General features: G+C 42.4%; 1 protein-coding gene across 1 annotated transcript; it reads right to left on the bottom strand.

Moving 5' to 3' along the window:
- Window positions 1-5840: 5840 nt before the first annotated feature.
- Window positions 5841-11873, bottom strand: KLF18 (KLF transcription factor 18). Its single transcript, XM_014063786.2, has 4 exons — window positions 11658-11873; window positions 9326-10280; window positions 8436-8601; window positions 5841-7731 (listed from the first exon to the last, which is right to left on the bottom strand). The coding sequence occupies exons 1-4, from the start codon at window positions 11742-11744 to the stop codon at window positions 7680-7682; spliced, it is 1260 nt and encodes a 419-aa protein (XP_013919261.1). The 5' UTR covers window positions 11745-11873; the 3' UTR covers window positions 5841-7679.
- Between the last annotated feature and the right edge of the window lie 3068 nt (window positions 11874-14941).

The following is a 14941-nucleotide window of genomic DNA, read 5'->3' as shown; positions in this document are numbered from 1 at the left end:
GATGAAAGAATCAATAGATTATAAGAAATGGAAAGAATGAGGATGTGAAATTTTTTGTAACTCAGCTGGAATAGATAGCTATTTATCACGTCAGCAATGAAGAAATCCAGTATGTCTAGAACAAGCACATCATCCTGGGATTTCTTCAGATCACATTGCATTCAAACCTGGGTAAACACAAATGAATTTTAGGATTTAAGTGCCTGTGATGTAAATTGATCACAGCCATAATGATATATATGGAGAATCTAAGCTGGTCCGAATAGATAAGAAGGTCTGGGATGACATGCAGGCTAACGAGTGTTTGAACATAAAGTAAAATGTGGCATTTAGATATAAGCATTATCTTAACTGCAGAGACAAGGAAAATATTACTCTGATCTTTGAAATTAAGATTTGTCTTCCTTAAAAAATACTTAAAAACTAAATTGCTGCATTGTAGTTATAATAATACATTATTATTTAATCTCTCCTCTTGTCTGATGCTGAATACCAAATCATAGAGACTTTGTGGCAATATGAAACATATTTCTCACTATAAGGCTTGAAAATATTACAAGAGATAATAAAATCTGATCCTTTTAGTTTATTGGATGTATAAGTACTTGTGAAGTTACCATTCATTATCCATGAAACTATTGAAGGAAATATAATGAAAATAAATTATGTTTTCGTTTAATATTCATTCATATTATATCACTGGTTACATCTATACCAACTTCAGATCTTTTGAGTTTTATAGTGATAGGCTTTCTGTGAACATCTGTGTAAGAAGATGCAATTTGTTATGGTAGTTCCAATATCTCTTGAACAAATATTCCATAAATTTGAATTTATGTCCAAATCTGATCTTTGCCACTTTTTCTTGTTTTGCACACTGTCCTATAATTCTGCTTAGATTAGAACCTGAACACTGAGATTATTAAATCACAGTTATCACTCATATTCCAGTGGACAGGCAAGCCCCACCCTTAGGAAACATTTGCTTTTGGGCACCTGAGTCCACAGGGTAGTGATAATTCCTGTTTCTTCTTGCTGCCTGGCATTCATATCTCATACTATCAGACATCAGTCACACTCTGAATCAGATTTCCCTATAAAAACCCTTTTATCTTATTGATATCACAACCTATGCACACCGAGACTCCTGGGTTAGCAGGGCTGAAGTTGCAGGATAGTTCAGTTGAGGTCTAACAGAAGAAGAAAAAATAGGATGTTGAGTCTGTGCTTAATTTTTAATAAAAGCATAATTTAGAGGAAAATGGGGGTTATGGAAAGGCAAAGCAATGCCTGAAATAATGGTCAGTAGAACTTACCTATCTAATGTTAGTGACAATGAAGTAAAATCTCAGCTAAAAACATTCTTCTTCTGGGCCTTCCAAATGTTGGTCTCTAGCTCCTTGAATTCCTAGTCAATTTGACCAATATTGCCAAACCAGGGAAGGAAACTTAATTGGAATGTAAATAGGTCTGCCAAAGAAGATAATATAAAGAAAATAAGAACCAACTAAGAAGGTAATGCCTCTTCGGTTTTTAAATAAAACAGGGACTATCCACGCAGGTATGAGTTTCCCAAACAAGGCCTCCCAGAAACCTACTCAGGAGGCTCTCTATTGTTATTCTCTTCCCTATCCATTATCATTTCCTCTATTGTGGCAGATGGAGATCCCCTTTTGATTAGCACCCACTGATGGCTTTATTTGCCATTAATCTTCTGGTCTCTTTCAAAATCTATCTTCAATCATGGCCCAAGCAACCTCCCTTGAGCCAGACAATTCCATATGCTGAATGTGCAGAAGATTATAAAAATCTTACATGTTTCTTGAGCCACCTGCCAAATATTGTGTGACCTATTTCGAGGTCCTGAAGGAATAATCTGACAAAATCCTCATCCTCATCATCGTAACATTTTATTCATAACTTCAAAATCTTTATCGTAGCTAGATGGTCCTGTTCAGTCCTTTAACAACAGCAACATCTTCATAAATATACTAATCTAATGTGTATTACTTTATTGTTATTTGCTCTGAACTTTATTAGTCATTTCTATAGAAAGATCTTTTTTATTCAATCATGTTGGGTTTAATGTCCTAATCATTTGGCACATGTAAGATTCCGCAAATGAAACAATAATTAGCTAAATGGCTCATACTAATTAGTGCTTTATTTTTATCAATCTGCCCTCCTTTGTTCATCATCTGCCTCCATATCACAAACATCCTAACATTACAATCCTATTTATTTACTTAATAAATTTATAGTAGGTACCGTCATCTCACTCTCAGAATTCTGTATTTTCAAATAACTGAGCAAGATGTACCCTATCTTAATCTGGCACTCTTCAGAGGTATTGGGTCAGAGCTCATATCCTCCCCATTCCCCACTAAACTGGGGGAGGCTAAAGTGCATGATTACAAATTTAATCTGGAAAATTTAAAAAGTATATGGTCCAGATATCAAAAATTTCTCCTATTTTTTTTTCTTTTCTGGATTTTACATTTTCTTGTTTTCTTTGAAATTCAAAGCTTGTAACTCTTTTGAAAACTTGGTTAAAAATTGCCTCATAATGGATTTTGGAAGCTAATAGTGTTATGTTATATCCAACAAATGTGAAAATGCATTACAGAAAATCAGCACAAGGGGGCATATCAAAAGTATTTTGTTAGATTAGAGGAAGTAGAGTATCTTCATCATCACTCCAGTGTTAGGATTTTATATTGTAAGCTAAAAGTGCTGCTCCTTAGAATTTAACTTAGAATATAGACCCACTATATTTACCCCAGCTATATACAATATATAGAATACCAAGCTGTCTTTATATTTGTACAAATAGCTTCATTTCCTTCTATGCACAAATCTAGCTAACAATGGGCCCTACTAGTATAGGTTGGACTGGTTCCCTCCCTGTTTCATTCCTTGCCAGTAGTCCAAGTAAAACCACAGATCCCATTTACCCTTTTGTAGGATCAAATTATTAAGAGACTCTTACTTTCTAGCCTGTTAGAATATCATTGGCTGACGCGCTCAGGGAATTTCTCTTTCCCCCTGCTTATGTGATCAGTTCTCAGAACAGGGACAGTAGTTCCAGAGTGACACCAAGTGCCAAAGGCACAAACAATTGTGAAGAACTCATCAGAACATTCTTGATAAAAGCTCCACATTTTGTCTGTATGGAAAGCTTTCCTCCCTCTGACATAATGTTATTATCCTCAGTAACACTGCTGGTATTGTACATTTTCTGAAGCAGCCCCTATTTTGCAGGAGAGGTAAAAGTGCAAGATCCCTAAATGATAGCAATTTCCAGCAGGCTAAGCTTAGAGTCTACCTACAAATGTGCAAAGCATCATTTCTAACATCAGCAACATTAAGACATGTGACCTGTGACTCCCAGAATTGCTGGGGGGGGGGGGAATCTGGCTGTAGAACAGGGGTGAAATCGACTTATCTTCACTACCGGTTCGTAAATGTGAGCGCATTCGCCACCTCCGTGCATGCACAGGACCTTCCCTGCATGCACAGAGCATCAAAATGAGATCTGATGTTGTCCAGGTGGGTGGGTGGAGCCTCCTACCACCACAGCTACCAGTTCACCTGAACCGGATAGAACCAGCTGAATTGCACACCTGTTTTAGAGGCTTTCTTTAGATTTTACCACCAGCAAATGTGATTAGAAAACCCCATCGGTTGTTACTGCCTTGGCTCACACAGCATCTGGCTAAGATATTCCTTTTCCTTTGGGAGACTTACCATCACGGTTTAATTGTGAAATTGGAAGTGCCCACGCTAGGTTTGGTGTGATGGTTTTTACACAGGTTGGTTTTCTTTTCCCTGTGCCATTTATGTTGTATGTCCACTTAATGCTTTTGTTAATTTTATGGGTATGTGGATGCCTTTGCTATTTACGGACATTATTGGGCAGATGGAGCATAATCATTTTGCCTTAAAGGGTAAAAAGCATTGTTTTAGCCCTCTTCTCCCTCATTAGGATACTGATGTCAAGTATTATTTGAACAGAACAACAGACAACCAAAGGTCTAAGTGGCAGTTGCGAAATGTAGGCTGAAACATCCTGTTCCACTTCTCAGAAAGATTCAAATCAATCTTACACTGCAGATTTTTATTCCAAGATGATGAAGAAGGCAAACTCTGGATCCAGCTTTTCCAGCATTACAGGATGTTTGGAGTAGCTTAGGAACACAATTTTACCAAAGCCAGTTACTCATACACATGCAAAGCTCATCTCATATAGTTTTCCCAATTCCCCAGACATACATTTTATTCATGTTCTCACCCATTTATAAACAAAGGCTTCTCTGAACAAAACCCTGGAAAAATCAACCAGAACCTTGGTCTGCTTTTTAATCAAGAATTCTACAAAATCATTTCAGTTTTATCCAGTTTTGCTGCATGTTTATAAGATTCTATCATAGGAGGAAGTGATTTCCACCCTGAACCAAATGTATGTATCTCCCCCACCCCACCGCAAGTATAAAATTAACAGTACACATAGAAATATAACTACTGTAGCTTGTTGAAGCCAAATGATGCATTAATGAGTTAACCATATCCAAAACTCATGTCTATACTAGATTTAATGAGTCATAGCTAGAAATAAAATGCTTTCATATTGTCAGTTTGTGTTGAATCTTTTTTCTGTAGCAGGAAAGTGAAAACAAATCTTTGAAGGTTATGTTCATTTCTAGAAGGGCAAATATGTTAATTTTGCTGTAGTGGTCTGAACTTCATGAACGTTTATATTGTGGCTGCCTTTGTATATATTTGTGTAAGATAGGTTGCTTGATATATACATACTGCACTCAATACAACAAATGAAACTTGCCCGTGTCTCTTAACACTTTACCAGCCCATTACCCAAACTCTACAAAATAGTTGCCTCAATTTCATTTATAACTAGTAGTTCAGAATTGCTTTGAGGTTTCTGTACTACTGTGGCCAATAATGCAGAAACTCCTGTTCTGCATTCACCTAAGAAATAAACAACAGAAAAGAATGTCTCTCCAGCAGAATTATGAAGTAGATGATTGTGGCTTGCAATTCTTGCATGTGGCTGAAACTTCTCCAGTCCTCAATTCTAGCCACAGCTTACATAGTTTGGGATAATCGGTTTTGTCAGTGCAGGTAATGCCGCATCAAGTCTACACAAGTCTGGCTCCTAAAATGAAGTACATAAGTGGCTGTGGGAGGGAGAGAAGATGGAGAAAGACGTGCTAAAGCTTAGTCACCCCATGTTAATTTAAAAGGAAGCCTCGGTACTTAGTGAGGAGTGAAACGACCAGTAGATCCAGTGCAGGAACTCAACTGAGCCAGAGGGATGGGCAGTGCCCAGCTTCAAAAAAATGAATGCACTGACAAACTTGGAATCATTTTAAACTGAGAATTTAAAAGTCCTTTCTACAGCCAGGCTCACAGTACTGGCACCTGAAATTGACTTACTTAAGCCACATAAGGAAAAGATAATAGTTTTTTTTTAAGGATAGAACTGTCTTCCAAAGAGATGTAGTTACTGAAAAATGGCATATAAGATTCCTTTATATTGTGAAATGAGATCTGGCAATGTATATCTCCAATTTAAGAATTTTGTAAAAGTTCTAAAATACGTTTTTCTTCAACTTGATTTACTAGAAGCATTGCTGCTGTTATCAGTGCATTGAACTTTGTAACTAGATTGCGTTTTATGTATTTTAAAAATAGCTTTAATTTAGATCTTAAATATGAAAGCTGCCTTTGCCCTCAAAGATGGTGCTTAGACATCTGTTAAACAAATAATGTCACTACCATAATCTCATTTAAAGACCTTTCCAATCATGTCAGAAACAAAGTGATTGCTTTTTATTATATTTTATTTATTTTATATTGGATCAACAATATTTCTAGGTATGCATATACATAAAGCTAACATTCTGCATGGGAGTTGGTAATTCACAAACTGTACAGACAGGTGCAGCGCACATACCAGAGCTGAGGTCATTTATTAAATGGACCTGAGCTATTAAAAAACAAAACACACATATTCATTTACAGCATGTTAAAAAAGAATTACAACTTTTTTTTTGGCATAAGCTACATATTAAGAGGTCTTTTTTCCCCTCCAAAAAGAACATTTCAAGTATAGCAGAAATGGACAAAAATGCCCTTTATAAAAAATAAAATCCAAAAGCCATTTGGAAAAAAAAATGCAGCTGCAGCAGTACCTGGCTTGATGACCATCCTTTAGAGCAGGGGTGTCAAACTGGCGACCTGCAGTCCTGCTGCATCACATACAGGCCACACCCACCCCAGCTCCGCAAATGGGAGAAACATCACGAAACGGCAACGTAATACGGTGAGTTTGATACCTGTGCTTAAAAGGATATCACCAACGACACAGATAAAGGTCAGGAGAAAGACCTATGGATTATTAAAAGGTGTAAGTCTCAATTCTCATCAGTCTCTGCCCTGCCCGGTTGTTAGATGGACTCTGGGCTATAGGAGTTTTGAAGCAACATAACATATACTGCAATATGGGTTCCCCACTTACAAAAGTATCCTTAAGGGGTCTATCATTTAACACTCAGAAGGTGTTAAACTTCCCCCATCAGAGATCAGGTCCATAAAATAGTAATTTAATGGGTCAACCGGCATCTAAAGTTATTGATGGTTTAAAAACAATGGCCTATTAATCATTAGCCTTCTGGAACAAACTATTGTAGTACTTTAAAGGAATCTTTGTTTGTGCAAATGAATACAGAGTTCAGAAAATGCCATAGATTTATGTGCTTTCAGTACTGAGAGATGTAGTGGCATTAATAAAATTCATTAACTAATATGCATTAGAACAGAGTTGAATTTACCCAGTGGTTAAAAAGCAGTACAAATGGCTTTTTTCCATACATGATTGAATCCTATACAATACGTTGAGGTATTATAATTAATATATATAAACCACATTTTAGCTGTAACCCTATGTACACTTATCTGGGAATAAGATACAGGACAAACACATTTATTTTTGATTCAATATAACTAGGCTTACATTGTTAAGCATAATTGCAGTACATATATTTATTTGAAAATGTATTTGTTCTTGGTTGGTTTGAAACATACTAAAGCCATAAACCATGGTTATAAATAATGTCTAAATTTATATACCATGCTAAGCCAATATCAGCAAACCAAGTTATGGCTTATTGTGATATGCAAACTAAGTGATGATTAGCTGTTACAAACAAGCATGCATAGGCGTGCAACTAACAGTGGCTTTCATGGGTTAATAGCACTGAAATAGTACAGTTTATTGCTATTTACTCTCAAGGCATTTTTTCAAGGCTGTTTATAACGAAGTGGTTTTATTTCGCCTCTCAGAAATGTGAATCAAGGCAATTTTTGGTCCTTCTTTGGCAACATCCCTGAGCAAGAAAAAGAAGATGGGAACCTGAAGTGTATGGTTTTGCAGCTTTACTTCTGAGCACAGAACTTTGCTGCCAAACATTTGTTCCTAGGCACCTTAGCTTGCACAACCTACCAAAACAACTCTTGTCTTTGTTCAGAGTATATATTATTTTACAACCTATTCCGGAAGTGACCATTTTAGTTTCTTCAGTTGGATAATCCCAAATACGCACTGCTGTCAGCTGGAGACTTATTGGTGGATGTTACTTGCTTTAAGAAGGGTTACATCATCACAGGTTGTTTATTGGTCTGAATAGATTGACCATACTGGAAACTTTACAGCTGAAACAAAACGTCATTAAAAAAATTTAATACCAAAAAAGCTAATACTAAAAGGTTGGCAAAAAAAAATGAACATTACTTTTACCTCAGGAAAGCTTAATTATTGCCCTTAATCCATAATTAATTATACATATGAATCAATATGGATGGTTATGTGTGGATTTTCATTTATTTTGTACTACCCATTTGAAGAACAAAAAGGGATTCCTATTTCCATCCACTTTAATTTTTCCCCATTTCAAGGTCTACTTTAGAAAGTTTTATAAAACAGATCCTTTTAACATGACGAGAAAAAAAATACCATTGTGTAATAAAACAAACAATAATTAAAATTGTATGAACAGTTTGAGACAATCAAGATGGGATCTGCATTATGGCTGTACACTGAGGGTTTGGGGATAATCCTGCCACGGTGCTCACACCAAACCTCCAGGACATTTTTTCTTATAACTACAGTCCTTACAGCAGGCAGATTTGTGTAACTATTCACTTTTAAATACAAACTTTTCCCATAAGAATAGAGTTCCTCTTTAAATATTAAAATGTCTCAATAATATATACATAAATTAGCTAGTCCAATAAGAAAATATTCCATCCCTTCATAAATAGAGTCCTCAGTCTCTTGCATTCCCCCCATCCCTCTTCTTTAGCCCTACCATAATCCACCCCACTGCCCCAGGGAGCCAGCCATGCTTCACACATGCCTCTTCATGTGCAGGGCCAGATGATCTGATCGAGAGAAGGCACGGTCGCATAGCTGGCATTGGAAAGGCCGGACACCTGTGTGCTTGCGGTAGTGGCGTGTCAGTTCATCTGACCGTGCAAATTTCCAGCCACAGCCTTCCCAGGTGCAATGATAAGGCTTCTCACCTGGGGAAACAGTGAAAAATAAAAGTTTAGCGAACTTTCCAACCTGGTGGAAAAATGTACAAAGCATCCTTTTCGCATTCACAGCACAAAATTTGTGGAGTCTCATTAAATTCCCATTAGGAAAGGCTATCATTGTGAATTGAATTTATTGTCTCTAGATTGCACCATTCACCTTCCCGATCCTGCCTCCACCCACCTCTCACACCACCACCCCCAATGAGGAGAAAAGTGTAATTGTACAGCCAATCTGATAATCAGATAATTGTTAAAATACTCGGGCTACAGACTAACATACACTTTCCTGACTGCCCCACCCAAGGGGGGTTAAGCGAAAGTTACTTTTGAATAGAGTTCAAATCCACAAGTGGTCTCCTTAAAACTATTCGATGGGCTGAATAAAGCCATCGGTCCAGCTGCCATGTCCAAGAAACCCGAAAGTTAAGCAGGACAAGTAAAAGCAATACATTTGAAAGACGCTTAACTCTGGAGGTCCTATATATAGCATAACCCTGAGGCAGAGCCTATCTCTAGTCCCGAGCCTCTACAAATGTGTTCCTAACTTTTTTTTGGGGGGGGGGAGGCCTCTCGTGCCCTTGCATTCTATCCCATTACAGGTGGGGTAAACCCCCCCCCCGAGGCTTGCTCCCCAATATCCACCACGCCAGAGAAGTCTTCTCCCTCTACCCAAGGCCCCTCCTGTTTTGACCCTGCCCGGCGCCCTTACCCGTGTGGGTCCGCATATGCGCCTTGAGGTGCGAGCTCTTAGTGTAGGTCTTCCCGCAGCCAGCGAATTCACAGTTGTGGGTGGCGGTGCGTTTGCGGGCCCAAGACCGCCGACCCCTTTTGGGCTTGCATTCCTCCGGGGGACCCATCGGGGCGTAGTAATCCAAGACGGGCGAGTTGGGCGGCGTGACGAGCAGCCCGGGCATGCCTTGGGCGCGCGGTTTCAAAGGCTCTCGAAAGACGCTGAAGTGTCCGTGGAACTGGGACTGCATATGACCGGCGAAATTGGGCTGGAAGAGGTGGGCAGGCCGCGGGTAATGCTGGGGAGCCCCCATCTGGGCGCCCAGATCGCCGCCCATCTGGCACTGGGGCCCCGAGCCCATTTGCTCGCTGGGGAAGCCGGAGGACGCGTGCTGGAGCAGAGGCTGCATTAGGAGGGGCTTGTGGTCCAGGGCTCCGGCCGCCAGGCACTCGGACGGGCCGCTCAGCATGCAGGAGTGCCCATCCATCGGCTCCTGTTTGACGCGCAGGTGCTCTAAGGGCAGCCCCCCGGGCAAGCCGGAGGGCGGGTGGGCCAAACCCGGGGCGCGCAGCTCCGTGTATTCCCGCCGCTGGAGCTCGCAGTGGCTGGGACCCACCGAGGGAGGGGGTTGCTGCATGTCCTGAGTGAAGAGCTCGGCTACGTAGCTGTGCCCAGGGCTGGGCAGGTAAGAGGCCGCGAACTTGTTAGGGGGCTGGTAGTTGGAACTATCGCTGTCATAGGTGGTGCCGCAGCTCTCCGGGGTTTCGGGCAGGGGGTAGTTAGGGTTGCCGCCGGGATGCGCGGGCCCCACCCCGCCATTGGGCTGCCCGTTGGTGGTGTGCGCCAGGATGAACTCCAGGTCGACGAAGTTACCTAGCTCGTCTGCTTCCCTCTTGATGGCGGTGGCGATTTCCACGGAAGGAAGAGCCAGCCTCTGCGGAGGGAAGAGCAGGAGTTACCGCGTGGAAGATCCCACCTTTAGCAACAGCACCCCCAAACTTGAAAAACCGGTTACGCGCCCTTCTCTCCGAGCAGCCCCAGCGTTGGCCTTCTACTTGCTTCCCCGGAGACCCAGGCTTCTCTGAATCCCGCGCCGTCCCGACCTCGGGATCGGAAGAAACTCCGAATCAGCTGTCCCTAGGCACCCTCCCCCGAGGAATGATGGAGGAGTAAATTAACCTGAACTTTTCAGTCCCGCCCTCTGCGCACCGCCACCGCGATCTTTTCTTGGCGCGAACCCCCCTCGCGCCGGGCGCGGAGCGATCGCCCCGGATTTGTCGGAGTATCAACAGATGCCCTGAGCCAAGCGCCCTTTGCCGAAATCCGTTTAATTCTGCCGCCAAGGGAACTTCGACCTGAATCCCGAGCCCAACCGAGGCGTTTACAAGAATACTCCTCTCTTGTTTGCTAAGGCACAACTCGAACCTATACATTTTCTCAGCGCTATTCTGTACAATCACGAAAAGACACTCGAAGGCAAAATGAGTTTTGCCTACAAAGATGTGAAAGAATCCCCTTAAAAAATGAAAAAATGAACGGGGGGGGGGATCCGCAAAATTCGGACGCGCAGCTTAACTTGCTTTCCACTAAAACGAAACTGTTAAGCGAGCCCAATAATCTTTACTAACCGGTTTGTCCTTTCCGACGACGCTTAGCTATGTATGGAGTTGGGACCCTCAGATAAAGGATCCCGCCAATTATGACAACACACTTTTCTGGGACATCAAATCAGCCCGATCAGGAACTCCACCCTGCTTAGTCTCCGCACGTACTTTTGGACCAGGACCAGAATAAACTAATAAACGAGCCCACCTCGGATAAATTGAGAATGGTGTTGCCAACACCCCCTCCCCCGCCCAGGGCAGGGGGTTATCGAAAAAAACTCCAAAACTTTCCCTTTATGAATCTAGCTAGCGTGGTCTCCTAAACTCTACCTTCCGTCAGCTTTTCAAGAACGCGGTCGAGAAACAATTTGGCTTGCTGCGGATCTGCGCGTCTCGTTCCAGTCCCCAGCCCAAGCGAAAAGAGCAAAAGGCGAGGGTAGAGAGCTACGCACATCTAGACCATGAAGGAGAGGCGGCAAGTGGGGAAGAGCCCCTGGGCAATTTGGAACAGAAAATTGCCGGAGAGGGGGAAAAAGCCTTTGCGTCCCTCTGTTCAAAATTGCCCGGCCGGTCCGAAGCTCCTTCAATTTTTTCAACGTTTGTAAGATCCTCCGTGCGTCTCCAGTTAAACGACACTCGCTCCCTTGAGTTGAGAGATCGCACGTCCTCGCTTTCCGAAGAACTCCCTCCGCCAATAGCTCCCGTACCATCTCGGGTCGCCTCTCTTCCAGCGGCACCAAGCCGGCAAAGGTGGAGATGGACGGCAAGACAGCTTCCTCCACTGCTACGCTCATCTTGCGCCGGTAGCTCGAGCTGGAAAGAGCTCGGTTACTGCCTTCGGTCCGGCAGCTCCGCTCCAGGCACTGATCGAGCGCTGAACTCTTTCCTAAAGCGGAAAAAAATCCCCCAAACTCAAAACTTTCTGTGCGAGTTCAGCCTGTGAAACAGCTGGGCCTGCTGTAATTGGTCGAGGGTTTGATTAATATTCATGACAAGCCGCTTTGGATTTGATTTCGCAAGAAGCCACGCCCACTAGAAAAGGCTAGTTGAAAACATGATTGCTGCCAGGAGAGCAACAAGTGGAACGGCCCGGATGCAGAACCATCCTCAGAATGGTCCTCCAGAGTGCTGAAGTGTCAGTAATACAACTACTTCGCTGTGAACCTTTGAAAGCGGTAGCTTTCCCGTTGTGTTGTGAAGGCTGTTTGGCTCTACTATCCCAGATCCCTGGCCTCCTTCCAGACTAGCAAAGCAGGGAGGACTGGAGGTGATGGAGTGAGCAGACCAATATTTCTGGAGGGCACTAGGTTGGGGAAGGCAGTCCTGTGGTGTCAGACCATTCATGGGAAGGTTCAGATTATATTTCCCATTCTATGAGGAAGCTACTCCAGGCTAAGTTACCTTACAGGACAGGATTTTTGCAAGGATGAAATAGGTGTGTAGGAGTGGATCACGTGCTTTGGAGTACTGTAGCTGGGAGTTTTGGAGACACGTAAGGGAAGCTATAGCTCTTTTTACAGAGTCACAGCGTGAATTCTGAACTTAGCTCAAGACACTCTCAAGTCAGTTTGCCCCCATGACTGCAGTCTGAGACTTGCAGATGACCAATTTATACTTGATTATTGATCAATCAATACTTGGATTAGCAATTATAGTACTTTCAAAACTTATGAGAGCAGATCACTCTATTATGTGGAGTGCCATCTCCACATTACAAGGAAATTTGCTTGGGGTCCTATTTCACTGCAATAAACTAAGATTTAGATACAGTACTATATAGTAGACGCCAGGGTGGGAAAAGATGAAATGGCCAGAAGCAAATATCTTGGTATTAAGAAGAAATGTCAAAGTAACTGTTCTGCACTTTTTGCTATGTTTATGCAAAGCTGTCACGAGAATATAGTATATGGATTTTAAGGCAGGCATTGAAAGGAGAGATTGCACTGTGGGGTTGTTTTGGCTGAGTCTCTGAGTTAGGTTGCTCATCCCTTGTCATCTATGAAATGCAAGTTGGGAAACTTTGGTCCTGCAGTTGTTATTGAACAACAAAGTTCAGCATTCCTCTGCTGCTGACCAAATTGACTGAGGCTTCTGGGTATTAACATTCAGTCATACCTGAAGGGTAACTTCCCTGAAGTGCCATGTACATTGGTTATTATAATGATAATATTAATATTGATACCAGTTGCAATTTAGATCTACTGCGATCTAAACCAGTGTTTCTCACCATTGGCAGCTTTAAAAAAAAGTGAACTTCAACTGTTGTAATTCCTCACCCCCAGCTCAAGATGAGAAACACTTATCCAAAAGATATCTTGGCAGAGACTTTTCAAAGTACTGGTAGATACTTATATATTAACAAAACTGACCATGAAAAAAAATATCAACCATTTCATTAAAGGGATTTCCATTATTGAAATACTATTAAATCTTCCCACTATTTAAAGAAGTTTAAGCAAGAATTTACTTAACATAACATATTGACGTAACATAAAACGTGCTTTTGTACGTTTTTTAAAAAGAATCCTGTTTGATCCCATTTGTTTTGAGTATAGCACATCTTAGATTTTAAGAAAAAGATTATATTGACTGTTTTTTTTTTTACACTTTCATGTTCAGGATGCATTAGGTGCTCCCTTGTGTATGATCACAACTGGTTAGGGTGGTGGAGGGAGTTGTAATCCAAAACATCCAGAAAGTCACTGATTGAGGAATTAAATAGTATAAATATAAAAATGAATATGAAATGTTCTGGGCATTATTATTATTTTCAGACATGTCAGGGAGTCATCACTAGGGAATTGAGACTCAGGTGATACCATTACTTGGCCTGACGGTCTGATAATGCAGCCTTCAGGCCTTACTTTCAACTGAGCCAGGTTTTGATCCAAGGCCTCCTTGAGGCCACAGGCTTTAACCTCCTGTGTCTGCTGAACTCAGTGGAGGGAGTGCTTCACAGCTTCTGAAGAGAGAGGAGACTCTATGGCTTCTGGAAATATCAAAGCCTCCAAATGCAGCCCAAAAACTCTCACTGGCATTAGTCCACCAACCAAAGATTAAGTTTAGTTAGTTTAGTTTAGTTTAGTTAGTTTATTGGTTTTGTATGCCGCCCACTCCCGAAGGACTCGGGGCGGCTTACAATAAAAAGGGAAGGGGGATAAATAAGACAAACAACAATTTAAAATACAACAACATTCACAATTAAAGTGGGGCTGGAGACTTCAGCAGCTCAAGGCCTGCCGGAACAGCCAGGACTTAGTAGCTTTACGGAAGGGCCGGGAGGGTGGTAAGGGTCCGGATCTCAACGGGGAGGTCATTCCAGTGGGGCGGAGCTGCAACAGAGAAGGCCCTCCCCCGGGGGGTCGCCAGCTGGCATTGGCTGGCGGATGGAATCCGGAGAAGGCCAAGTCTGTGCGATCGAATCGGTCTTTGGGAGGTAATTGGCAGGAGGCGGTCTCTCAGGTAACCAGGTCCAATGCCATGCAGGGCTTTGTAAGTAACAACTAGCACCTTGAAGCGTGTCTGGAGACCAATGGGCAGCCAGTGCAGCTTGCGGAGGATAGGTGTAACGTGGGTGTACCTAGGTGCACCCACAATTGCTTGCGTGGCTGCATTCTGAACTAACTGAAGTCTTCGAACACTCTTCAAGGGCAGCCCCATGTAGAGCGTGTTACAGTAATCCAGTCTTGAGGTGACGAGGGCGTGAGTGACTATCCGAAGGGCCTCCCGGTCCAGGTAGGGTCGCAATTGGTGCACCAGGCCACAGCCGACAAGTGATGTTCTAACGTCAGCTGTGGATCCAGAAGGACTCCCAAATTGCGAACCCTCTCTGAGGGGCGTATGATTTCACCCCCCCAGGCTAAGGGATGGAATAGCTGGACCATTTTTGGGAAGGAGCATCAATAGCCACTCGGTCTTTTCGGGATTGAGTGCAAGTTTGTTCGTTCCCATCCAGACCCTTACAGCCTCCAGGCACTGGCACATCACTTCT

This window comes from Thamnophis sirtalis, unplaced genomic scaffold (genome assembly GCF_051295495.1).
Source record: "Thamnophis sirtalis isolate CommonGarterSnake01/CBP01778 unplaced genomic scaffold, rThaSir2_p1.2 scaffold_7, whole genome shotgun sequence".
NCBI lineage: Eukaryota > Metazoa > Chordata > Lepidosauria > Squamata > Natricidae > Thamnophis > Thamnophis sirtalis.
Note: the sequence above shows the minus strand (reverse complement) of the source record. Positions and strands in the feature narration are given on the sequence as shown.